General features: G+C 38.8%; 2 protein-coding genes across 3 annotated transcripts in view; one reads left to right on the top strand and one right to left on the bottom strand.

Annotated features, from left to right (window-relative positions):
- The first annotated feature begins 10,783 nt into the window (after positions 1-10,783).
- The window catches only part of tacc1 (transforming, acidic coiled-coil containing protein 1), a 94,693-nt gene continuing 85,792 nt past the window's right edge, over positions 10,784-19,684 (top strand). Inside the window, exon 1 of the mRNA XM_061932786.2 lies at positions 10,784-10,897. Within this exon, the coding sequence (XP_061788770.1) occupies positions 10,857-10,897 (41 nt within the window). The 5' untranslated portion in view covers positions 10,784-10,856. The remainder of the gene's footprint in view (positions 10,898-19,684) is intronic.
- The window catches only part of aggf1 (angiogenic factor with G patch and FHA domains 1), a 33,284-nt gene continuing 24,395 nt past the window's right edge, over positions 10,796-19,684 (bottom strand). Inside the window, exons 12-16 of one of the 2 annotated variants that reach the window (XM_072912650.1) lie at positions 19,139-19,304; positions 14,291-14,370; positions 14,084-14,211; positions 13,898-13,997; positions 10,796-12,409 (exon numbers count right to left, since the gene is read on the bottom strand). In XM_072912650.1, coding sequence (XP_072768751.1) covers positions 12,158-12,409; positions 13,898-13,997; positions 14,084-14,211; positions 14,291-14,370; positions 19,139-19,304 — 726 coding nt within the window. In that variant the 3' untranslated portion in view covers positions 10,796-12,157. The remainder of the gene's footprint in view (positions 12,410-13,897; positions 13,998-14,083; positions 14,212-14,290; positions 14,371-19,138; positions 19,305-19,684) is intronic. The other variant, XM_061932789.1, reaches the window with a different exon arrangement.

Below are 19,684 nucleotides of genomic sequence, written 5' to 3'. Positions count from 1 at the left end.
ACATGAACGTGACGTCCGGACATGAACGTGACGTCAGGACATGAACGTGACGTCCGGACATGAACGTGACGTCCGGACATGAACGTGACGTCCGGACATGAACGTGACGTCCGGACATGAACGTGACGTCCGGACATGAACGTGACGTCCGGACAAGAACGTGACGTCCGGACATGAACGTGACGTCCGGACAAGAACGTGACGTCCGGACATGAACGTGACGTCCGGACATGAACGTGACGTCCGGACAAGAACGTGACGTCCGGACATGAACGTGACGTCCGGACAAGAACGTGACGTCCGGACAAGAACGTGACGTCCGGACATGAACGTGACGTCCGGACAAGAACGTGACGTCCGGACATGAACGTGACGTCCGGACATGAACGTGACGTCCGGACATGAACGTGACGTCAGGACATGAACGTGACGTCCGGACATGAACGTGACGTCTGGACATGAACGTGACGTCCGGACACGAACGTGACGTCCGGACATGAACGTGACGTCCGGACTTGAACGTGACGTCCGGACATGAACGTGACGTCCGGACATGAACGTGACGTCCGGACATGAACGTGACGTCTGGACATGAACGTGACGTCTGGACATGAACGTGACGTCTGGACATCAACTGCGGCTCAAATCCTCCCCAAAATAGACACAGCAGTCATTTTAACTTTGTTTTCTAACGTGATTCGTCACATCTACTTTTTATCTCCAAAATGTGGGCGAGGCCTGCATCAGCCTGCTGAGAGCATTTTTTTTTGATTGATTGTTTGAAACTTTTATTAGTAGATTGCACAGTACAGTACATATTCCGTACAATTGACCACTAAATGATAACACCCCAATAAGTTGTTCAACTTGTTTAAGTCGGGGTCCACGTTAATCAATTCATGGTACAAATATATACTATCATCATAATACAGTCATCACACAATTTCTGTCGTATTTTCGATGGGAGACAGGTCTGGACTGCAGGCGGGCCAGGAAAGTACCCGCACTCTTTTTTTTTACGAAGCCACGCTGTTGTAACACGTGCTGAATGTGGCTTGGCATTGTCTTGCTGAAATATTGTCTTGCTGAAATAAGCAGGGGCGTCCATGAAAAAGACGGCACTTAGATGGCAGCATATGTTGCTCCAAAACCTGTATGTACCTTTCAGCATTAATGGTGCCTTCACAGATGTGTAAGTTACCCATGTCTTGGGCACTAATGCACCCCCATACCATCACACATGCTAGCTTTTGAACTTTGCGCCGATAACAGTCTGGATGGTTCGCTTCCCCTTTGGTCCGGATGACACGATGTCGAATATTTCCAAAAACTCGTCAGACCACAGAACACTTTTCCACTTTGCATGAGTCCATCTTAGATGATCTCGGGCCCAGAGAAGCCGGCGGCGTTTCTGGGTGTTGTTGATAAATGGCTTTGGCTTTGCATAGTAGAGCTTTAACTTGCACTTACAGATGTAGCGACCAACTGTATTTAGTGACAGTGGTTTTCTGAAGTGTTCCTGAGCACATGTGGTGATATCCTTTAGAGATTGATGTGGGTTTTTGATACAATGCCGTCTGAGGGATCGAAGGTCTTAGACTTAGACTGGTCACATCTAGTGTTAGACTTAGACTGGTCACAACGAGTCTTAGACATTGACTGGTCACATCGAGTCTTAGACTTTGACTGGTCACACAGAGTCTTGGACTTTGACTGGTCACATATAGTCTTAGTTTGGTCACATCGAGTCTTGGACTTTGACTGGTCACATTGAGTCTTGGACTTTGACTGGTCACATCTAGTCTTGGACTTTGACTGGTCACATCTAGTCTTAGTTTGGTCACATCTAGTCTTGAACTTTGACTGGTCACATCCAGTCTTGAACTTCGACTGGTCACATCTAGTCTTAGTTTGGTCACATCTAATCTTGGACTTTGACTGGTCACATCTAGTCTCAGATTGGTCACATCTAGTCTTGGACTTTGACTGGTCGCATTGAGTCTTGGACTTTGACTGGTCACATCTAGTCTTGGACTTTGCCTGGTCACATCTAGTTTTGGACTTTGACTGGTCACATCTAGTTGGCCAAAGAGCCAATTATTTTGAGGGTGTGCCTTAAATAAATGAATATATTGGCAATAAAGCATCATTTACTGCAGGTGTGTTGTTGGCACCACATGTTGTGTTACAGCCTTATTGTAAAATGGAATAACTTCATTGTTGTCCTCAAAATTCTACAAACAATACCCCATAATGACAATGTGAAAATGTATTTTTTTAAATTGCAAATCAATAAAAAAAAAAGTCACATGTAAGTATTCACAGCCTTTGCTCAATACTTAGTTGATGCACCTTTGGCAGCAATTACACCTCAAGTCTTTTTGAATACCATGCCATGAGCTTGGCACACCTATCTTTGGTCCATTCCTCTTTGCAGCACCATCAAATTGGATGGGAAGCGTCGGTTTTCATCCAGGGTGTCTCTGTACATTGCTGCATTCACCTTTCCCTCTATCCTGACTAGTCTCCCAGTTCATTCCACTGAATTATATCCCCACATCATGATGCTGCCACCACCATGCTGCACTGTAGGGATGGTATTGTCCTGGTGATGAGCGGTGCCTGGTTTCCTCCAAACATTCCCGCCAAAGACTTCAATCTTTGTCTCATCAGACCAGAGACTTTGGTTTCTCATGGTCTGAGAGTCTTTCAGGTGCATTTTGGCAAACTTTTGACTAAAAAATGGCTTCTGTCTGCGTGGCCACTCAACCACACAGACCTGATTGGTGGTTCTCATCTCTCCACAGAGGAATGCAGCTGCTCTGACAGAGTGACCATGGTCTTGGTCACCTCCCTGACTAGACTAAGGTGAATGCAGCAATGTACAGAGACATCCTGGATGAAAACCAACACTTCCCATCCAACCTGATGGAGCTTGAGAGGTGCTGCAAAGAGGAATGGACCAAAGATAGGTGTGCCAAGTTCGTGACATCATATTCAAAAAGACTTGAGGTGTAATTGCTGCCAAAGGTGCATCAACTAAGAGCAAAGGCTGTGAATACTTAAGTAAATGTGATTTTTTAAATTATTTTTAGTTGTAATAAATTAGCAAATTACAATGAAAACTTCACATTGTCATTGCGGGGTATTGTCTGTAGAATTTTGAGGACACAAATGAAGTTGCCTGGAGGAGTTCAGTCGTTTGTAAACAGGAGATGATTGTTCAAAGACGAGCAAACGTGTATTAATAAAGTATTTCCCATGGTACTTTGCAATTAGAAAGTGTAAAAAATGTGAACGCATGAATAGTTTTCCATGGTACTGTGCAATTAGAAACGGTCTGTGGAACGCTCTCCCTGACCACCTGAGGGCACCACAGACTGTGGATGCTTTTAAAAAAGGTTTAAAAACCCTTCTTTTTTTAAAAAAAGCCTTTTTAAGATATATGCATACTAGTTCTAGCTATTAGGCCGTTCTAGTTTTTATTTTCATTATCTTTTTTATTTTTATTTTTTAATACACTGTAGCACTTTGAGGTTGTTGACTCAGTGGAAAGTGCTTTTTGCAAATAAAATCTATTATTATTAAAAAATGTGAACGCATGAATAGTTTTGTCATCTTGAGAAAGAGGAAGTGCTTGTCAAACACGCCTACTGAGGCGATGTTCCTCACTGCTGCCAACAGGAAGTCCACACTCAAGTACCGTATTTTCCGCACTATTAGCCGCACCTAAAAACCACAAATTTACTCAAAAGCTGACAGTGCGGCTTTTAACCCGGTGCGCTTTATATATGGATTAATATTAAGATTCATTTTCATAAAGTTTAGGTCTCGCAACTACGGTAAACAGCCGCCATCTTTTTTCCCCGTAGAAGAGGAAGCGCTTCTTCTTCTACGCAAGCAACCGCCAAGGTAAGCACCCGCCCCCATAGAACAGGAAGCGCTTCTTCTTCTACTGTAAGCAACCACCTGCCCGCGTAGAAGAAGAAAAAGCGCGCGGATATTACCGTACGTTTCATTTCCTTTGTGTGTTTACATCTGTAAAGACCACAAAATGGCTCCTACTAAGCGACAGGGATCCGGTTCATGAAAAGACGCAATCTCTCCATCCGCACACGGACTACTATTTCACAGCAACTGCCTAAAGACTTTCAAGAAAAGCTGGCTACTTTCCGTGCATATTGTAAAAACAAGATAGCTGAAAAAAAGATCCGGCCAGAGAACATTATCAACATGGACGGTTCCACTGACTTTTGATATTCCTGTGAACCGCACTGTGGATACAACGGGAGCACGTACGGTGAATATTCGCACCACAGGGAATGAGAAGTCATCCTTCACTGTGGTTCTAGCTTGCCATGCTAATGGCCAGAAACTTCCACCCATGGTGATATTCAAAAGGAAGACCTTGCCAAAAGAGACCTTTCCAGCCGGCGTCATCATAAAAGCTAACTCGAAGGGATGGATGAAGAAAAGATGAGCGAGTGGTTAAGGTAAGTTTAAGTTTACGCGAAGAGGCCGGGTGGCTTTTTTCACGCAGCTCCGTCCATGTTGATATACGATTCCATGCGCGCACACATCACGCTGGTTTTAATATATTATTAAAGTTTGACTGACCTATTTGACTGTTTTTTTGACATTCCTTTAGCGCAGTTAGATGCGGCTTACAACACGGGGCGGCTTATAGGTGGACAAAGTTTTGAAATATGCCGTTCATTGAAGGCGCGGCTTATAACCCAGGGCGCCTTATGGTGCGGAAAATACGGTAAGCAAAGAGCAGCTTTTTCTTTCTTGTTGGAGGTGGGAAACTTCTCACTTCCCTATTCTGAATATGTTTTTCATGGACTTTTTTCTTTAAAAAGGTGTCAAACCCAGATCTGGTCCCACACGCCCACCAAAGCCTGAAAATATTGTCATCAAAGTACTTTCTAGTGATGGTAGGGCTTGACCATTATGGCAAAAATAATAAACACCATTATTTTCATTAATAACATGACAACTCATGAGTAAATCCCATACTTGCCAACCCTCCCGGATTTTCCGGGAGACTCCCGAAATTCAGCGCCTCTCCCGAAAACCTCCCGGGACAAATTTTCTCCCGAAAATCTCCCGAAATTCAGGCGGAGCTGGAGGCCACGCCCCCTCCAGCTCCATGCGGACCTGAGTGACGTGTTGACAGCCTGTTCACACGTCCGCTTTCCCACAATATAAGCAGCTAATGATTGGTTTCTTATGTGGGTTTATTGTTAGGCAGTTTCATTAACGTCCTCCCAGCGCGGTAACAACACACAACAACAGCAGTCAAGTTTTCGTCTACAGTAAAGCAGTTCGTCTGCCGTAAACAGCAATGTTGTGACTTTTAAACAGCACAATACTGCCATCTACTGTACATGCATATGTGACCCACCCATAATGTGTCACATTTTTGTGTTGATTTATTTATTTTATTTTGTGGTTTGAATTCGTTTTTGGAGCTGTCATTACACATTTATCAGTATTCACATTGGCCAATAGGGCGTTTCTTCCCAATTGAATGCTATCACCTGCAGACCGGAAGTGTCTTGTCATTCTGATGAGCGCGACCAGTCTGTGAACAATTGAAACGTCCTGTGTGCTTTTTCCTCCTGTATAACAGGTTAGTTTTGGTGAATCAACTCACTGAATAATATCCATGTGATCTTTATAAGTTTAAGTACACATTCTGATGGTGGAGCCTAACTCTAAAGTGTTTGTGAGTTGTAGTTTGTATTTGTGAATGAATCCAGTGCACAGCTGCAGTAATCAATACAAAAAGGCGACGTGAGTGCGCAATGTTTATATAGGAACTTCTGATCCTAATTCAGACTCCCAAATTAGAGCTCCCGTTTTCTTATTGATTTTATAATGTGTGTGTTCTGAAATAGTGACAGAGAATACAACAAGGATGGACAATTCAACCCTTAACTCAACAATGAGTAGATGAGTGTTATGTGTGTGTATATGTGTAAATAAATGAACACTGAAATTCAAGTATTTCTTTTATTTATTTATTTATATATATACTGTGTATATATATAGATATATAATGTAATAAAAAAAAAATAAAAAAAATAAAAAAATAAAAAAAATATATATATATATAGCTAGAATTCACTGAAAGTCAAGTATTTCTTATATATATATATATCTTAACCACGCCCCCCGCCCCACCCCCGACCACGCCCCCACCCCCCACCTCCCGAAATCGGAGGTCTCAAGGTTGGCAAGTATGGTAAATCCTAACTTTAAAATATAATTTAAAAGCACAACGGATATCAATTACAAACAAATACACTAAAATTATAATAGTTTTTCCCGTTTAATTTTTTTTTTTAAACCGTTTTTTTTACATCTTACTTATTTTTTTAGTGTGTGCTTGTTGTGTCATGTATAAAATGGAATAACATGTTTTTTAATTACATGCAAATATCCTCACATTTATTGGTGAAATACATCTTTGGACAATTCTGACAAGTATTTTAAGTCAAAGCATAATTAATTACCAATAATTGTTGTAGGAGCCTAAATACTATTTAAGTTAATTTACATTTTATGGAAGGTGCTTTATGTTTATTCAGCCCAAAGGGGACTATTTACCTTATTTAAAATAATACGAAAATGTATATATTGCATGCTTAGAATAATTATAAAGGTACACTTTATTTGTAATCGTTACATTTGTCTGAATAATGTGATGACGTACTATTTTATACTGCTAATTAGAATAAAAACTAAAAATCATCTTTTGATATGATGTACTTATAGTCCATAAGTACACAAACGTGTACTTCATGTGCAGTGACATGCTAATTTTAATTTTTACACTTCCCCCCCCCCCCAAATTCCATGGTATGTTATACTCTTCTGACTCCACCAGATGGCAGTATAAGTGTCCACATAAGTGGCCATAAGACCCCAATTCAGTAGTGTACACAATTTTGGAAATAACAGCTAAAAGGTGCTGTCCACGCATGTGGCCACTATGCCTTTAGAGGTTAAACAAGTTGAAAAACGTATTGGGGTGTTACCATTTAGTGGTCAATTGTACGGAATATGTACTGTACTGCGCAATCTACTAATAAAAGTTTCAATCAATCAATCAAAGGTATGGTGAAATGGAGCCACACAGTTTTTTGACCTTACTCTTACCTTTTCTAACCCTTTCTTACTGTAACAAACTTGCTTTATTTTGCCATTCATTTGTTCCCACATCGTTATTGTTTGACGTTTTTTGAATGATTAAGTTGACAAGTGAACGATACAAAACGAAGAGGAGCGTCTGGAGTTGTTTGTTGTTGCAGGAGAAAGTAGAGGAGCGTCAAGCCAATTGTTTTAAGTGCATTATGCTCGTCTAAAGTACTTTATTTTGTTAAAGCAGTCAGACCCTAATTAAAGGGGAACTTTTGAGGAATTTTTCCTATCGTTCACAATCATTATGACAGTTGGATTTAAAAAAAAAAAAAAAAAGCTTTCTAAATGTCAAATCAATGTAAATAAAAGTCAGCCAATGAGAGCTCCACTAAAATCTGGTAAATAACCAGTCAAAAAGCGCTACAAATACTCAATTTACTGTGGTGACTTGAATATTAACCAAGCATTACTGATATTGTTATCACAAGTGCTAACGCAGACAAACTATTTATAGCGGCAACATGTTTACACCATGGAATGTAAGTTTATTGTAGATCATAAATCTTGCCTCTCACCTGAAAAACAGATGTATTCTGACAAGTTGGGACACTTTGACAGCCGTTTCGGACCTGGAACTGGCGCTTGTTAGTGACGTTCCTCTGCTATCTGTAGACACACTTATCTCACCAAATCAAGAATGTTCCTTTTGAGTATGTGACATAGGAGAGAGGGAGTGACTTTTGACCTGTGTCACTTGCCATTGTCAGGAAAGTAAGGCCTATGACAGCCAAAGGTGGTGCCAAGTAGAACTGGCCAGCAGATGTCAGTCACGCTGCACAGATTGCGCAACATCTGCACACGGAACAACACAGGAAGTCCTTCATACACACAGCCATTAGACTGTATAATGCATATGTTCCTTTTTCACTGTACTTAAATGTATAATAGACTGTATGTATAGTATTCACATGTGAATAATGCTGTATAATAGATGTATTTATATTATTCACATGTGAATAATGCTGTATAATACTGTATTTATAGTATTCACATGTGAATAATGCTGTATAATAGACTGTATTTATATTATTCACATGTGAATAATGCTGTATAGTAGATGTATTTATATTATTCACATGTGAATAATGCTGTATAATAGACTATTTATAGTATTCACATGTGAATAATGCTGTATAATAGACTATGTATATTATTCACATGTGAATAATGCTGTATAATAGACTGTATTTATATTATTCAGATGTGAATAATGCTGTATAATAGACTGTATTTATATTATTCACATGTGAATAATGCTGTATAATAGATGTATTTATATTATTCACATGTGAATAATGCTGTATAATACTGTATTTATATTATTCACATGTGAATAATGCTGTATAATACACTGTATTTATAGTATTCACATGTGAATAATGCTGTATAATAGACTGTATTTATAGTATTCACATGTGAATAATACTGTATAATACTGTATTTATAGTATTCACATGTGAATAATACCGTATAATAGACTATACTTATATTATTCACATGTGAATAATACCGTATACTAAACTGTATGTATATTATTCACATGTGAATAATGCTGTATAATAGACTGTATTTATATTATTTACATGTGAATAATGCTGTATAATAGACTGTATTTATGTTATTCACATGTGAATAACGCTGTATAATAGACTGTATTTATATTATTCACATGTGAATAATGCTGTATGATAGACTGTATTTATAGTATTCACATGTGAATAATGCTGTATAATAGACTGTATTTATAGTATTCACATGTGAATAATGCTGTATAATAGACTGTATTTATAGTATTCACATGTGAATAATACCGTATAATAGACTGTATTTATGTTATTCACATGTGAATAATGCTCTATAATAGACAGTATTTATATTATTCACATGTGAATAATGCTGTATAATAGACTGTATTTATATCATTTACATGTGAATAATGCTGTATAATAGACTGTATTTATGTTATTCACATGTGAATAATGTTGTATAATAGACTGTATTTATATTATTCACATGTGAATAATACCGTATAATAGACTGTATGTATATTATTCACATGTGAATAACGCTGTATAATAGACTGTATTTATATTATTCACATGTGAATAATGCTGTATAATAGACTGTATTTATATTATTCACATGTGAATAATGCTGTATAATACTGTATTTATATTATTCACATGTGAATAAGGCTGTATAATAGACTGTATTTATGTTATTCACATGTGAATAATGTTGTATAATAGATTGTATTTATATTATTCACATGTGAATAATACCGTATAATAGACCGTATGTATATTATTCACATGAGAATAATGCTGTATAATAGACTGTATTTATATTATTCACATGTGAATAATGCTGTATAATAGACTGTATTTATATTATTCACATGTGAATAATGCTGTATAATACTGTATTTATGTTATTCATATGTGAATAATGCTGTATAATAGACTGTAGTTATATTATTCACATGTGAATAATGCTGTATAATAGACTGTATTTATAGTATTCACATGTGAATAATGCTGTATAATAGACTATTTATATTATTCACATGTGAATAATACCGTATACTAAACTGTATGTATATTATTCACATGTGAATAATGCTGTATAATACAGTATTTATATTATTCACATGTGAATAATACCGTATAATAGACTGTATTTATGTTATTCACATGTAAATAATGTTGTATAATAGACTGTATAGACCGTATGTATATTATTCACATGAGAATAATGCTGTATAATAGATGTATTTATATTATTCACATGTGAATAATGCTGTATAATAGACTGTATTTATATTATTCACATGTGAATAATGCTGTATAATAGATGTATTTATATTATTCACATGTGAATAATGCTGTATCTTAGACTGTATTTATATTATTCACATGTGAATAATGCTGTATAATAGACTGTATTTATATTATTCACATGTGAATAATGCCGTATAATAGACTGTATTTATATTATTCACATGTGAACAATGCTGTATAATAAACTGTATTTATATTATTCACATGTGAATAATGCTGTATAATACTGTATTTATGTTATTCATATGTGAATAATGCTGTATAATAGACTCTATTTAAAGTATTCACATGTAAAAAATACTGAAGTGTTTATTGTGAGCAAACTGTGGTGCTGAATTTCCCCCAGGGATCAATAAAGTACTTTCTATTCTATTCTATTCTATACTCTCAGGGCTGTAGACAAAGTGTCTCCGCCCACTCAAGATAACATTATCAACACTGATCACCTTAAATGATTAGCGTGCTCACTTTGTATTATTTGAGGCACTCAGAAAAACAGACGGCCGTTGTCTGAGAAAAGTGTGGAGAGCTGCTGGATTTAGATCAGGCAGAGCCCAGGGCCGCCTCGTCAAACAAGAATAAACGCCTGCTTCATCTCGTGAGTCACGTCTCGTTACGGATGATCACGCCGTCAGGCAAGTATGGCCCCGCCCACGTTCAGGACACCAGCGGCGCTTTGTTTACTCGCTGAAATGAGGGCGGAGTCTAAGCGGAGTCTAAGCGGAGTCACCTGTCAAGTGTCAAGAGGTTTGGGAGCAGGAGCACAGGAGCGAGTTTGGAAGTCTGGGAAATTAGCAGCAGCTGAAAATGGGAGGCACAGCGAGTCAGAGGAAGAGCAGCAGTGTCACGTGAGTCCACGACATGGCATTGGTGTATTCACGCTAACTGCAATCAATGACCTCATACCCTCTAATACTGCTAAGTGCTACATTCACGTGGAGGTACTCTCGCATGTCGTTTATTTCAAGTTGTTTAGAAAATACTAGTATTTCTCATTATAAACATGAAAGCTAACATAACAGGTTTGAATCAGGTGATATTTACACACGTGGAACATGAACTGACAGAGAATCAGAGTGACTTGGTGGAAAACACCTTTGTTGTGTGTGTGTGTGTGTGTGTGTGTGTGTGTGTGTGTGTGTGTGTGTGTGTGTGTGTGTGTGTGTGTGTGTGTTTATAATTGTCTACACGCCTGCACGCTTCTTAGTATGGACCTTCATTTGTGTCTTTATTACCAAAGATTTTTTGACACTGTGTTTAGGTTTTTGCGTTTGAATTTTGTGAACTGATTTTTTTTTTTTTTTTTTTTACATCAAATTAACCTGACAATTTCCTTGAAAAAAAATGTAGTGTTTTAGAATTCAGTGTAAAACAATTCAGTGTATAACAATTTGGAATCATTTCTATAGTTTAAAAATTAAAATATTGTATTATTATGCCCAGTTAACTGCTTTTTTAATGCTGTTTTGCCAAGACCCGTGTCACGTGACTTCAAACCTGACACCTCATTGGCTGCTTCTGAGACAGGATCGATTGCTTCAGCCTTCATTTTGCGGAAGTGAGTCTTGCTTTTTGAAGCAGTGAATTTTGAGACACCAAATTTTTCAGCGCTGTTTTTTTTTTTTACGCTTACATTTAATTTTTTAACGGTGAATTTTCATACACTGAATATTTTTTTACACTGAATTTTAAAACAACTAAATTGTCAGTTTGATGTAAAAATAAATAAATCAGTTCACCAAATTCAAATGCAAAACATTCAGTTACATAAATTAAGTGTGGGAAAAAAAGCTTACTTAATAAAAACAAAACTAACCTCCATACTTGGCACCGGCCGTAACATGAAGCGATAACACAACCAGTTCTTGGTACTTTTGTGTGCCACGTGAGAACTTACAGTTGCAGTCTTGTGCTACAATCTCATGTTGCATGTCTGAGCACGCCCAAACAGGATGACATCACTGTGAGAAACGCAGCTCGACTGTGTCAATATTTGCTCAGGGCGATCCGTGGGTCGTGCACTGCTGCTGGTCGGACCCTCAGAAGCATTGTGGCTTATCCTTTGTACAAAGCACAGTTGTCCGTAATAACAGAAGTCAGATACCGTTTTAGCTCTGGGCGCCTGGGTCTATGTCAGTTTGAGGGTCCGCGGTCTCGGTCTCCGCTTTGACCCAGGCTTTGGGGGACGCGCTCTTCTCGGTTTTGGATGGCGGCATGTCCGCCTGGCACTTGTCTGCGAATCTCTCACGGGCTTTCTCCCAATTCTTTTGGGATTTGGTCCTGGTCAGCGAGGCATCATCCAGCGACACGGTGGCACACGCCCCCAGTCCGGACTGGGCCTTCCTGATTTTAAGATGAATCTAAAGACACGTTCAGCAGAAAATAAAATCAATCCAAAGTTTCACCCTGTAAAGAATGGCACCAAAACAAAAGGATCATACTATTGACGGCACAGGGACCAACGCCTGAGGAAAATATTCGCCATTAGGTACTTAATCTAAATTTACGAAATGTATTCCTTCTTTCCGTTTCGACTGAAAAAATATATGCACCGCATGAAATTGCAAAACTTTATTATGCAATATGGCAACAAGTATTAAATGATCATATGCAATATGGCAACGAGTGTTAAATGATCAAGCATTGACGTGTCACAGGACATTTCTGTGACATGGGATTTGTTCCCAGGGATTCGAATAAAGAACCAAATATTTTTCTTTACTATAGTGGCTTCGATAACGGGAACCTTTTCTCAAAAAGGGATTTGAATCCATGGAATCGGTTCTTTTCTTATCGAACAATCGGGAGAACTGGTTTTCGAACATCATCCGTAATATACACACACTAGTGTCTTCAAAGTACGCATTCTTTTACCAAAATAGGGTACTATTATATATATATATATTTATATATATATATATATATATTTTATTATATATATATATATATATATATATATATATATATATATATATATATATATATATATATATATATATATATATATATATATATATTTTATTATATATATATATATAAAAATTAAAAAAACTTGAATTTCAGTGTTCATTTATTTACACATATACACACACAACACTCATCTACTCATTGTTGAGTTAAGGGTTGAATTGTCCATCCTTGTTCTATTCTCTGTCACTATATTTCGAACCATGCTGAACACCCTCTCTGATGATGCATTGATGTGTGGCACGCACAAAAGTGCTTTCATCAAATGCACTAGATGGCAGTATTGTCCTGTTTAAGAGTGTCACAACATTGCTGTTTACAGCAGACGAACTGCTTTACGGTATACAAAAAAGTGACTGCTGTTGTTGTGTGTTGTTGCCACGCTGGGAGGACGTTAATGAAACTGCCTAACAATAAACCCACATAAGAAACCAAGAACTCGCCCTCGATCATTCTATAGTTATAGCAGGTACGCTTTTTTATATTGTGGAGGACCTGAGTCCGCCTGAATTTCGGAAGATTTTCGGGAGAAAATTTGTCCCGGGAGGTTTTCGGGAGTGGCGCTGAATTTTGGGAGTCTCCCGGAAAATCCGGGAGGGTTGGCAAGTATGCTTTATGAACTTGTCCATTTAAAAACCAGGTTCAACAGTCAATTAATTTGGTAAATCAGGGTTCCGCTGTACTTCTTCTGGGAAAAATGTATTCCGTTATCATACGATTAATTATTTTTTACCTTTTGAAACAGATTTCTGACAAAAACCGAGGTAGCTCCGTATTTCAAAAAGGAAAAATAGTTTGGAGCAAAATTTGAGGTTGACTCAGAAGTTCTGAAGCAAAGCCTGACAAGCAGAATTGAAATCTACCGTTGGGTAGAAACTTACCGGGTCTTTCATTCCGCTTCCCCCTTTTCCTAGTCCCTCTCCTTTCTTCCAGCCCATCTTTTCCAGCATCTTTCTTCCTTTATTGACTTCGCTGATCTCCCTTTGAGATGGCAGAAATACATGAGTGGTCACCAAGCGTCTCATTCGGATTGGCGACCTCGTCGCCTGTGATGATTGTGGACTTACACGTGAACAGAAGCTGGGGCATCATCTTGTTGGAAAACCCCCTCGCTGCCCACGGTCTGCCGGCGAGACTCGGCCCGGTCCTTGTACTTTGGGTTTTTTAGGGCTTTGCCTTCCTCAAACTCTTTACTCTGTTGACAGGGAAGCAGCAGAAATGGGTAAGAGCGACAGCGAGGAGGGGGTCAACTAAGCATGGTACTGTGTTGTTACCTGGAGGCCATATTTGGCCTTTATCTGCTTGAGCTCCTTCTGTCTCAGCACTTCTTTATCCTCTTTGCTGAGAGTTGGTCCTTTGGTGACACACACAGAGACTTGTTTTAATATTTGAGGTGTATTATGGAAGATTTGTTTGTAATGTATCCGTTAACACGATACAGTGCAATACAAGCCCTGTATCAACATTTCTAATATTATAAAGACAACCCATTTTGATTGAATGATTGTGTGAATGCCCATATATACACATGTATTCACTAAGGCTGAAACGACGCGTCGACATAGTCGACGTCATCGGTTACGTAAATACGTCGACGTCTTTTTTGTGCGTCGACGCGTCGCATATTTACGTCACACTACCGTCATGGCGGAGCGCAAAGCAGACGATGAGAGGGGTGCGAGCGAGGGGAAAAAAGCACGCCAAAAGTCGTCAAAAGTGTGGGAGTATTTCAATAAACGGCCTAATAATTTTGTTGTATGCACACTGTGTCGAGCGGAAATGGCCTATCATAGCAGCACAATGGCTATGAACGAAATTTTGAAAAGAAAACACCCGACCGCGTTCTTGACATCACCATCAACTAGTCAATCGTCCGCGTGAGTATACGTTGTCATCATTACACAAAAACATGAATGTGTCATTTGTATCTGCGTTGTAAATTCATAAACTAAAGCACCGTTTCGCTCTGAGAGGAGCGTTTGGCGTGCCTGTTCAGTGTTTACAAAGACGCGCTCCTCTTTAACGCTGTGGAGAGGCGGGGCCGGCGAGCGAGCGGCGGGGCGCGCCGGGAGCGACGCCCCAATCGTGCCCAGGTGCGCGATCATCCAATCTCCTCTCGCTGAAGAAAAGGGGAGCAGCAGAGACACTGGAAGGAGCCAGAGTGAAGCTGACGTGGAGCGAGCGAGGAGGAGAGACAGAGACAGAGGACGACGAGCGAGCAAGCGAGGAAGAGGAGCTGAAAAGCGAGGAAAGAAAGAGAAAAGACTTGGAAGAGAAAAGACTTGGAAGAGAAAAGACTTTGTGTAAAATTAAGATTGTAAACCCGGCAAAGCCGTCTGGCGTTCAGTCTGTCGGTCCTGAAAGAACCCCACGGCACAAGACGTGTCACAAACGCTAACGTTAATTAGTTGTGCAAATACCTTTTACAACATTAACAGTTACATATACTATGTACAAAGAAACAATTAACTTTCACTTTTATCATACTATCATTGTTGTGTTATTAAGAAAAATAAGCAATACTTGTACTTTTGTTGAAATGTTTACACTGTTACAGAATATTTCGTTTTGCACTTTTTTGTATTGGATGTTTATCTTTATTTTTGCACATTTTAGCAAATAAGCAATACTTTTACTTTTGTTGAAATGTTTACACTGTTACAGAATATTTCTGTTTTGCACTTTTTTGTATTGGATGTTTATCATTATTTTTGCACATTTTAAAGCAAAATAAGCAATACTTTTACTTTTGAAATGCTTATACTATTGCAGAATATTAAGATTTGCACTGGATGTTTACTTTTATATTTGCACATTAAAAAGCAAATAAGCTACTTTTAATTTTGTTAAATGTTAAAAGTTTTAAATGTTTACATTGTTACAGAATATTTTGTCATGTTGTTGTCAATGTTGACTGAGTGGCCATACTTTTTTTTTTTTTGTAAATAAAAGCCATGCCTTTTGATAAAACTGGCCTACATTTATTTTTTCATCTTCATTTTAAATAAATAAAAAAATCGGTAAAAGGAAAAATAATCTGTAGATTAATCGAAAAAAATAATCTATAGATTAACCGATTAATCGAAAAAAATAATCTATAGATTAATCGATAGAAAAATAATCGTTAGCTGCAGCCTTAGTATTCACACACATACAAAAAAAAATCACCTATTATTATTTTTCCGTCGCAAAAGAGTATCGGAGGCCACAGCCCAAAGTTTTTTCGGAACCGTTCAAGTATCAAAATGTTCAGCTCGACCAGGAATCGTGAGCTCCCCCCAAAAATATATATATCCCAGATTACCCGGAATTCCCGGTTTACTAGGACATTTTTCCCATTGAAAATGAATGGGTCATTTTTCGAACTTGCACAATTCCAACATTTTATCAACTGTTCCACACTCCACTCACTGGGCAATCAAACCAAGTTCAAACTTTTTTTTCCAAAGCCCTGTTTTCACTTCTTGCTGGAAAGTTTTCACAGTTCACATTTTTCAACCATTCCCCAGAACATTCCTCTAAGTCAGGACAACAAATGATCTTATTTTTTTTCTTCGTACAAATTCCCGGCTTTCCCGAAATTCCAAAATACCAATTATCAATTCAAACTAGGGATGTCCGATAATATCGGACAGTCGATATTATCGGCCGATAAATGGTTTAAAATGTAATATCGGAAATTATCGGTATCGGTTTCAAAAAGTAAAATGTATGACTTTTTAAAACGCCTCTGTACGGAGTGGTACGCGGATGTAGGGAGAAGTACAGAGCAGTTGCGTCTCCCAGTCATACTTGCCAACCCTCCAGATTTTCCCGGGAGACTCCCGAATCTCAGTGCCCCTCCCGAAAATATCCCGGGCCAAACCATCCTCCCGATTTCCACCCAGACAACAATATTGGGGCTGTGCCTTAAAGGCACTTCCTTTGCGTGCCAGCCCAATCACATAATATCTATGGCTTTTCACACACACACAAGTGAATGCATGCATACTTGGTCAACAGCCATACAGGTCCCACTGAGGGTGGCCGTATAAACAACTTTAACACTGTTACAAATATGCGCCACACTGTGAACCCACACCAAACAAGAATGACAAACACATTTCGGGAGAACATCCGCATCGTAACACAACATAAACACAACAGAACAAATACCCAGAACCCCTTGCAGCACTAACTCTTCCGGGACGCTACAATATACACCCCCACCTCAGCCTCCTCATGCTCTCTCAGGGAGAGCATGTCTCAAATTCCAAGCTGCTGTTTTGAGGCATGTTAAAAAAAATAATGCACTTTGTGACTTCAATAATAAATATGGCAGTGCTATGTTGGCATTGTTTTCCATAACTTGAGTTGATTTATTTTGGAAAACCTTGTTACATTGTTTAATGCATCCAGCAAAATTAGGCATAATAATGTGTTAATTCCACGACTGTATATATCGGTTGATATCGGAAACGGTAATTAAGAGTTGGACAATATCGGCAAAAAAGCCATTATCGGACATCTCTAATTCATCTCTAACTCAACATTTTTCAACTGATTTGAAAAATTCCAACACAAACCCATTCATATCTTCTAGGATGATTGGGTTAAAATCAATAATTTTAAAAAAAAAATCCCTGTTTTCCAGAGATTCTCAAATTTCCAGGAAATTCCTATTCAAATGGATGGACATGTTCAAAGTTCCACAATGACCAAAATTCTCAAAACTTGGCGCCACTTTTAACACGATTTGGACCTTTCAACCATCCACACACACTCTACTCTTCCAATATCTCGAAGGCAATACATGTTTTCCCTTTCCCAAAATTCAATTTTTTTCCAGAATTTCTCATTGACGATGAATGGGCAATATACATACTTAAGCACATACTTGCCAACCTTGAGACCTCCGATTTCGGGAGGTGGGGGGCGTGGCTATTATATATATATATATATATATATATATATATAAGAAATACTTGACTTTCAGTGAATTCTAGCTATATATATATATATATATATATATATATATATACATAAATAAAAGAAATACTTGAATTTCAGTGTTCATTTATTTACACATATACACACACATAACACTCCTCTACTCATTGTTGAGTTAAGGGTTGAATTGTCCATCCTTGTTCTATTCTCTGTCACTATTTCAGAACACACACATTATACAAATATACATTATAAAATCAATAAGAAAACGGGAGCTCTAATTTGGGAGTCTGAATTAGGATCAGAAGTTCCTATATAAACATTGCGTACTCACGTCGCCATTTTGTATTGATTACTGCAGCTGTGCACTGGATTCATTCACAAATACAAACTACAACTCACAAACACTTTAGAGTTAGGCTCCACCATCAGAATGTGTACTTAAACTTATAAAGATCACATGGATATTATTCAGTGAGTTGATTCACCAAAACTAACCTGTTATACGGAGGAAAAAGCACACAGGACGTTTCAATTGTTCACAGACTGGTCGCGCTCATCAGAATGACAAGACACTTCCGGTCTGCAGGTGATAGCATTCAATTGGGAAGAAACGCCCAACTGCCCCCTACTGACCAATGTGAATACTGATAAATGTGTAATGACAGCTCCAAAAACGAATTCAAACCACAAAATAAACTAAATAAATCAACACAAAAATGTGACACATTATGGGTGGGTCACATATGCATGTACAACAGGCTGTCAACACGTCACTCAGGTCCGCATGGAGCTGGAGGGGGCGTGGCCTCCAGCTCCGCCTGAATTTCGGGGGATTTTCGGGAGAAAATTTGTCCCGGGAGGTTTTCGGGAGAGGCGCTGAATTTCGGGAGTATCCCGGAAAATCCGGGAGGGTCGGCAAGTATGCTTAAGCATATCCCACATTTCTCATCCGATTGGAACCGTTCCACCATCCACACACACCACTCACCCTGGACATTCAAGCATTTCAGTTCCACTCACGCGTATCGGTGGTTCGGCGGCTTGCGCACATTTGGCATTCACACCCCATTCCTACCTGAATTGCAAGTTCTAGTAGGTAGTTAGAAGTCCGATACATTGCTTTTAATGGCGACATTTTTGACAAAGCTCTTGTATTGTGCATTTATCACCATTGCTGAGAATGCTCTCACCTGGCGCCTCCTCTCTCTTGTGCTTGCTGAGGTGAGCCATAACCTGGCCGGGCTCGCAGCCATCGCAGGTGTCTGTCCCTGCGTGGATATGGAAGGACAGCACCGTCTCTCCCATCTTTACCTCGTCGCCGTGCGTCAGCGGGTGTGGCTCACACTTGGTTTTGGGCTGCAGATGACAAATAAGTCATTTTTAGGTTTAAAAAAACAAACCCTGATAATTAACAAAACAAAAAGATTAATCACACTTTTGAATTTGGATTAATCATAACTAATCACGGGTTATTACTCGCTTCTATATTTAAAATGTACCGTATTTTCCGCACTATAAGGCGCACCTAAAAACCACAAATTTTCTCAAAAGCTGACAGTGCGCCTTATAACCCGGTGCGCTTTATATATGGATTAATATTAAGATTCATTTTCATAAAGTTTCGGTCTCGTAACTACGGTAAACAGCCGCCATCTTTTTTCCCGGTAGAACAGGAAGCGCTTCTTCTTCTACGCAAGCAACCGCCAAGGTAAGCACCCGCCCCCATAGAACAGGAA

Source organism: Nerophis lumbriciformis, linkage group LG38, assembly GCF_033978685.3.
Source record: "Nerophis lumbriciformis linkage group LG38, RoL_Nlum_v2.1, whole genome shotgun sequence".
Taxonomy (NCBI): domain Eukaryota; kingdom Metazoa; phylum Chordata; class Actinopteri; order Syngnathiformes; family Syngnathidae; genus Nerophis; species Nerophis lumbriciformis.
Note: the sequence above shows the minus strand (reverse complement) of the source record. Positions and strands in the feature narration are given on the sequence as shown.